Source organism: Montipora foliosa, chromosome 11 (genome assembly GCF_036669935.1).
Source record: "Montipora foliosa isolate CH-2021 chromosome 11, ASM3666993v2, whole genome shotgun sequence".
Taxonomy (NCBI): Eukaryota; Metazoa; Cnidaria; class Anthozoa; order Scleractinia; family Acroporidae; genus Montipora; species Montipora foliosa.
The window spans coordinates 16330403-16337902 of NC_090879.1; the positions used below are offsets into that span (position 1 = coordinate 16330403).

The 7500-nt window shown below is 40.2% G+C and overlaps 1 protein-coding gene across 1 annotated transcript in view; it reads right to left on the reverse strand.

The window, feature by feature from the left end:
* LOC137976503 (density-regulated protein homolog) overlaps positions 1-7500 on the reverse strand; it is a 9589-nt gene that overhangs the window by 1847 nt on the left and 242 nt on the right. Inside the window, exons 2-6 of the mRNA XM_068823870.1 lie at positions 7462-7481; positions 4947-5034; positions 3743-3805; positions 2954-2988; positions 2187-2271 (exon numbers count right to left, since the gene is read on the reverse strand). Coding sequence (XP_068679971.1) covers positions 2187-2271; positions 2954-2988; positions 3743-3805; positions 4947-5034; positions 7462-7481 — 291 coding nt within the window. The remainder of the gene's footprint in view (positions 1-2186; positions 2272-2953; positions 2989-3742; positions 3806-4946; positions 5035-7461; positions 7482-7500) is intronic.

Here is a 7500-nt window from a genome sequence, read left to right on the forward strand (position 1 = left end):
ATGACTTTTGAGCAGATCGCTTAGCTCAAAATATATTTATTTAGCTTCGCCTAACTAGCATATACAACTGTAATAATTATAAACATAGAATTATGAGGAAGGGAGACCACTACAGCCTAGCCAATTACAGTGGATCCCTTGTTAATGAGAAATAATACATGTAACTAAAGTTACTCACATATAAACAAAAAAATCAAATGGAAACAAAAACAAAAGTTCAAAATTAATTGCTAGAAGCAGTACGACGGCGGGCACAGAACAGCCCTCGCCGGCTATGTTGCAAATGGGACAGATTGTTCTCCAGGTTCTGATGTCGTCAACCCCGTACAGATCTAGGACCTTATTGTAATATTGAAGTAGTGAACGCTTAAATGAGGCTAGGGAGATATGACTTGCGGCGCGTAACTCAGCGGGCAGAACATTCCATGTGCGGCACCCACGTATGAAAAACAAGCGTTGATAAGTAACAGTTCTACTTCCCTTAGGAACATAAGTAATAGCATTGCTGCTAGATGACCTGGTAAATCTCGTTGATTGTCTCGTTACAGGCATAGCTTCACTATCTATGAAAACTAAGTTATTTACAGCTTTATAGAAAAAGACTATATCCAAAAATTCGTGCTAATTAACAATTAGACCCGTAGCCCGCAAGGGCTACGGGTCAATAGCCCATGAGGCACAGCCGAATGGGCTATTGACCCGTGGCCCTTGAGGGCGAAGGGTCTAATTGTTTTAGTATCACCCAACTAGTCGGACAGAAAAGGCAACAATAAAGTTAGCGAATGCAAGTTGAAGAAATATTTATTTGGCCGGAATAAAATGAAAGAAAGCTTCACGCTTTTCGATACTCGAGGACTATTACTAATAGTCATCTAGTAGCGTATCCAATCAAAATGCAGGATTTGCATTAGTCCACTAGTTGGGTGATACTAATACGAGATAGGTAACAGATTCGTTAGTTGAAAGCGGGTCTTATAGGTTGCATCGCAACGGAAGGGAAGCTTCAAAATAGGTTTTGTTGCTTTAGTAAGCCAATGGACTGTGGCGACCATACTTGGGTTGCGTAGCAGAGATGCGACGACAGAGAGCCGAGATACAGTGTGCGACGTGTTTGGGTGCTTTACAGTGTCGATACACATAGAGGCTCGGTGCACAAAACCGAGGAGTTCGTTGGCTTTCGCGCACAGGTCAGTCACTTGTTTGTCCGAAGTAAGATTGCTTGACACCCACGCACCAAGGTCTTTCTCTGTGTCTCCAGATTCCAAAGGCGTTTCGTTTATGAAAGGCGTTCGTTTCAAAGGCATTTCGTGTGCTGCACAGGTGTTATTTTTGCGGGTGATGCGCTGGTATTTACACTTGGACTGATTAAGTATGAGCCCAGAAGGTTCCGACCAGCTGAAAAGGTCGTTAAGGTCAGATTGCAAGGCATTACAGTCTGTGATAGAATCGATGCTCTTAAAAATCTTGGTATCATTGGCATAACAGGCAGGTCGTCTTCAAACAGCAGGAACAGTGTGGGCCCTAGTAGGTACCCCTTGTGGTACCCCAGATAAAAACCCGAGAACTGTAACCTGTTGCTTGCGTTCCTTAAGGACGGTGCATACTGTTGTCATTGCGCATACGTTCTGCGCATCTCCAGATACTCGGATTTCCTATCGGTAGTGCGTACTAATGCAGGGATATTCTGAGTGGTTTAAATTTATGCGGAGAAAACAGAACTTAGCAAGTGGTCTTTGTATCCAAAAAGAAAATCGAGGGTAACCATGCATTTTTCAGAGATAATTAAGCTTTAATTTGGAAAGGAACGCCATACATTGCTTTGTATTTTAAAGCTTTTTGCTACTATTGTTGATTAATTATCTTTGAAAAATGCGTGGTTACCCCCAATTTTCTTTTTGGATTTTAATAACACTTGTTGAGATCTGCTTTTCCCGCATATTCAGTAAACCGCGCAAAAATTCCTTTGAATTAGTAGGCACCGTCCTTAAGTATGAACTGAACCAGTCTTGAAGTTTGCCAGTAACGTTGCATTGGTGCAACCTTTAAATTACACAAATGTAACTTAGCGTGGTCCACTTTATCGAAAGCCTTACTCGCGTCGAGATACCGGTATATACAATGTCCATTAGTTTACCGGCGGAATCATTAGTAAGGAAAGATGTTATCATTTGTTCAGCTGAACTCACCAAATGTACCGAGTCCTGTCACGACAGTGACATATTTCTTCTTATTTCGTTGAGCTCTTGAAAGTGCAACTTTTTTCGTCACATTCTTCATAAATAAAATAAGAAGAGAACACCACAATGATATACGGTACATATATACTGTAAACGTTCTTAAATCAAGTGACTCCTGGAAGTGAGACTTAACAGATTTGACTCTGTCTAAGGCCAGACGATTTTACTTGTCACCTAAGGGCTTCCTATGGTGTTTGAGGATTCAATGGGTTAATCACTCAAAAACTATCTTTCCTCCATAAACCCATTGACTCCTGGAAGTGAGACTTAACAGACTTGACTCTGTCTAACGCCAGACGATTTTACTTGTCACCTAAAGGCTTCCTAGGGTGTTTGAGGATTCGATGGGTTAATCACTCAAAAACTATCTTCCCTCCATAAACCCATTGACTCCTGGATGTGAGACTTAACAGATTTTAATCTTTCTTACTCCCATGTAATTTGACTCATCAACTGGGAAGGGGGGGGGGGGGGTGGGGGTAGTAGGGCCCCTGAGGAGTCAATGGGTTAAAAAAAAAACCACATTAGTCCAAACCGTTGAAAAGCTGCACACAGGCTCTCTGTGCGTCAAATAGCAAGTGGTCAACAGTTGGGGAATTAGAGCAAGCAGGGAAAAGGAGAGGATTTCCCTTCTCACTCTAATTCCCCAGCAGTTGAACATGTGCCATTCAATGTATGGAGAGCCTAAGCTTAAGCTGAATGCTGCTGTTTTTTACCTTCTTTTTGGGGACTCTTACAACCCCTTTGCCACCTGAAAGGAGAGAAAAATCAGTCAAATGAATACTTATTACCAAATACTATGTATGCAAAAACAAAACATTGCATTGCAAACTGTACTCAGGGGGTTTAACTTCCACAGCTCTCTCAGTAGAAACAAGAAAACCACCAAAGCCATGAATAATACAGTGTACATTAAACACAATGGGAATTTTGGCACACAGCTTTACTTGTACCTGATGAGTAAAAAAATACTTTGAGTGCTACTATGCCCAAAAAATCAATTATTCTTACTTTTCTTTTGATTTCAAAACTGTGTTAATTAAACACTAGGTGATGCATGTTTAAAGCCTTGATTTAAAAAAGACACTTGTTTATTTTAACTGGAATTTCCCTATTTATTGGTCCACCATTACTTAACTTCAAAATGTTGAGAGAGCTGGGTGTCTACGCGGCTGAAATAGTATGCAGCATGGGGGTTTCAGGCTTTCAGACTTTTAAACTCACATTTTTGCATACATACATACATGAAATAAGCTGCATTTACGCACTGGAATTTTAAGCTAATGAGAATATGACATCACTTTACCCTAGATCCAACCCTCTGAGGTCCAATAAGTCAGTTTACACTGACTCAAAGTAAACACCCTTTACATAAAAATCAAAGCTCAAAGTTTTTCCAGTCAGGTGTTATTAAGCAAGCACACTTTAAAAGTCTGAAGAAAAAAAGGAAGTGACTTTTTTTATCATAGTAGCAAATTAATTGACGTAAAATTAATATAATTCACCTCTTGTTTGTTTCTTTTTTGAAGCACCTTCACTAATATCTGTAGCTGCCAACTGTTCTGCAGCTGAGATCAAGACAAAACATCTAAAGCAATCAGTAGATCTTTACCAAAACAGTTTCTCTCAAAGGACAAAGCTCCTGAAAAACTGTATTGCATTGGACTTTCAAGTCTTTTTGGATAAGGATGAAAAGCCAAAGGCCCTATCTCAGAACCCATTATTGTTCACAACAATATGGGATTGTTAAAAACCCACCCACTTTTCATGAAGAGTAGGAAAGTCAGAATTCCCAGTGATTTGGTGTGTCCTCTGTGGTATATCATGGTCGTGCGGGCAGGAGAAATACTTGGTAAAACTGAAAATGTTACACTGGTTAAAATAATATTATAATAATTGAAAAAAGATCTTGAAATCCCAACGTTTCGGCTACTAACATAAGCCTTCTTCAGGGGTAATAAAAATATACAACGAAGTGACAAGTGTATTTAAAACCGTGTAGATGCTAATAAAAAACAGAATATATCATAAAATCAGTTCTTGTCCAATAATGCCAAGGCCCTCTACTCTTGGGGCAGGTACATGCCGCGGTTGAGCGGACTTTTGCATGCTTGGCTCAGAGAACACCAAAAAACGGTGGAACAAGAACACCCCAAGAAATCTGCACTTCCCGAACATTCTTTACAGTCTGGCCACACTATCTCGTGGGAATCGTCTGTAATATTATGTACCAGTCCTGGTTGGCGAACCCGACGCCTCTTAGAGGCACGGGAAATTAACACATGCAAAAGTCCGCTCAACCGCGATGATGGCACGTACCTGCCCCAAGAGTACAGGGCCTTGGTGTTATTGGACAAGAACTGATTTTATGATATATTCTGCTTTTTATTAGCATCTACGCGATTTTAAATACACTTGTCACTTCGTTGTATATTTTTATTACCCCTGAAGAAGGCTTATGTTAGTAGCCGAAACCTTGGGATTTCAAGATCTTTTTTCAATTATTATAATATTTTTTTAACAAGTGTAACATTTTCATATTTTTCCATGCAACCACCTGGTTACAAAGTTTTTAAAGGAGAAATACGTGCTGATACTGCAGTCCTTTTCTTTTTATTGATAAAGACTTGTTGATGAATCAATGCCGGTGAACATGCAATGGCTTTCACTGCCAAAATCAACTCATTAATACCTATTCTGGAGAGTTACCTTGGTTTATTAGAACTTTGTAAACATCAGGAACATTCGTCTTTAACCATTCTTTGCATTTCTCATATTCTACAGTGTATTCACAGTACTATGAAATAAAAACTGCTTGATTAGCACATACAGCTGTAGGGAAGGCATGATCCAGCAATTTTCAAGAAGTTTCACCAGCTTCTACCGGTAATCCTAATCCTACTTCATAGTAATAATAATTACAATGAACGATTATGCGCTTGTAGGAATTTTCAGGAAATTAATCCACACACTTATAGAAATTTTCACGAATCCACTCAGGGGCTGCAGGAGATTATTTTTTGTTAAATGATCATTAATGTCACTGTTCCTTGGTATCAACATAGTTGGCTTTTAACGCATAATGTAAGGCGCAATAGAACGAGACAACAGACGTATTGGCGTTTTTTGAGGGGAACACTGCCTTGCGACTGGTTAGCCTATGCGACTTCCGGATTGCGTGATATAGAAACAACCTCACTTATCTCCCCAGCACTACGAGCTGATTGGTAAAGAGCACGTGCTGGATCGGACAAGAGTATTGGTAGCGAGCAATGTACAAAGGCAAACGAGCCAACAAGCTTGGGGGAAGTCGCTGCGCAGACTTAACCGCACCTCGCAGGAGTGACCCAATTTTAATGAAGGCAGGGCGATAAACCCAACCCATCTCCAAAGGGAGGGAGGGAGGGGAAAAACTTTAACAAATGCCAACAGCTTGTTGTTTTACTATAGAAGACAAAACTGCCAAGTGAACCTTGGACGGCTAACTGAGGCTTTTATAGCTAGACTCTGTCTATTAAAGTAGCCAGTTGTACAGCTTCTTCTATGAGCAGGTAGGTATTACACGTGCTCTTTAACAGTTATGAATGAGGCCTTAACAGATTTGGCCAATGCAAGTGTACGTTATAAACTGATATCTAGGAACAAAGTCACTGTGTCCTCATTTTATTTACAACAAAACCATTGATTTTATGACCTTGAACGACCGACTACAAAGAACACGAAGATAACTAACGCGACATGAATAGCCCCTTTTAGTATGGTCACGTTCCATTAACCGTATTTTACTGATGGGGCAGTAAAATCTCATTTAACAGGTTGCTTTTTCCAGTTTATTAGCCAAAAGCTACTATTAAGCCTGGTTCTCACTATTGACGACGGCAGAAGCACAAGTATCAGACCTTTCACAAATATTCATGCCAACAAATTCGCCTGCTCTTAGCTGAATGGCTTCAGTTGGTAGAGCACTGGACTGGCATCACAGAGGTGATGGGTTTGAATCCCGTTAAAGTCACCTGAATGTTCCAGGTTTCTTTAAAGAGACAATTATTGCTTAAATTGTCTACTTAGTGCAATCATTTCTCCAATTAATCTCTAAATCTCACTTCACATTGACATTTGTCACCACTTGACATTTTTCAACCACAGACAAACTTTCCTTGCTTTCTGTCATTGTTCAGAAAACTTCCTTGGTAGATGTAACCATGTGTTTATCCTTGCAGGAAAAATATGACATCATTGCAGGAATCTGTAGGAATTTTTAGGACTCTTGTAGGAATCTACTACCATACTGTATAGGGTAAACGGAAATATTCAATACTTTCGTTACGCTTTTCAAGGTACACCGTACGTCCAATAATTCCTATTATAAGGTCTGCTTTTTTTTGGCATTAAATTTTAGAAAGCTCTATATTTTGACAGTAGTTCCTCTCTTGGTCAAAGTGTTATTGCATTCACATGTAGGAGAACGCATACAATTCATGTAGTCCCACGGGTATTGATTCAAAGCCAGAGCATTTCAAGTTTCCAATGCTCTCTTGAACTAGCACACATGACCTCAATCTCATGTGATAGTGTTATGGCTTGCCCAAGGAAAGTCAAGTCCTGTTGGACAGGGTTTATACCTGGGTTGGTGACTGTCTGGCAATACCCTGTGCTGTACATGCAGCGGAGTCACACTGTTTGGCAGTTTCAGCTTCACCTCATGGGCTATTGACCCGAAGGGCTTCGGGTCTAATTGTTAAATGACACATGTATGCCATTATTGATACCGTAATAATTATTGTTTTCAATAAAATTGGTGGGGAGGGTGTAAATGCTGAGCATGGGGTATTTACATGAGACCAGGACGAACTCAGACTGGTGTGAAGTTGTACCGGCATGAAATTTTTGCAGCTGTTTACTTGAAACCAGGATGAGATACCTGGTGCCTGGTTTCAGGATGAAATGATATGTTTTTTCCAATAAATATATGGCTGACCCAAAAGCAAACAGCGTTGAAATTTCTGGACCCGGTCTGAGATTTGTTGTCATTTACATGAGACCAGTACGAGAATTTCTCGTCTCAGTCCAACAAGAGACGAAGTGAGACTGGCTGAGTTTATTGTCAGGCCGGTTTCAATGCATAAACACATAAAAAGAAATGTGTGGAGGCCGATACAAACTCATGCCGGTCTGAGTTCGTCCAGGTCAAACGTAATTTACAAATGACAAAAAGTAGACGTACCTCTAATGGTAGGCTGCAAACTGCATGGAATTACCCCAT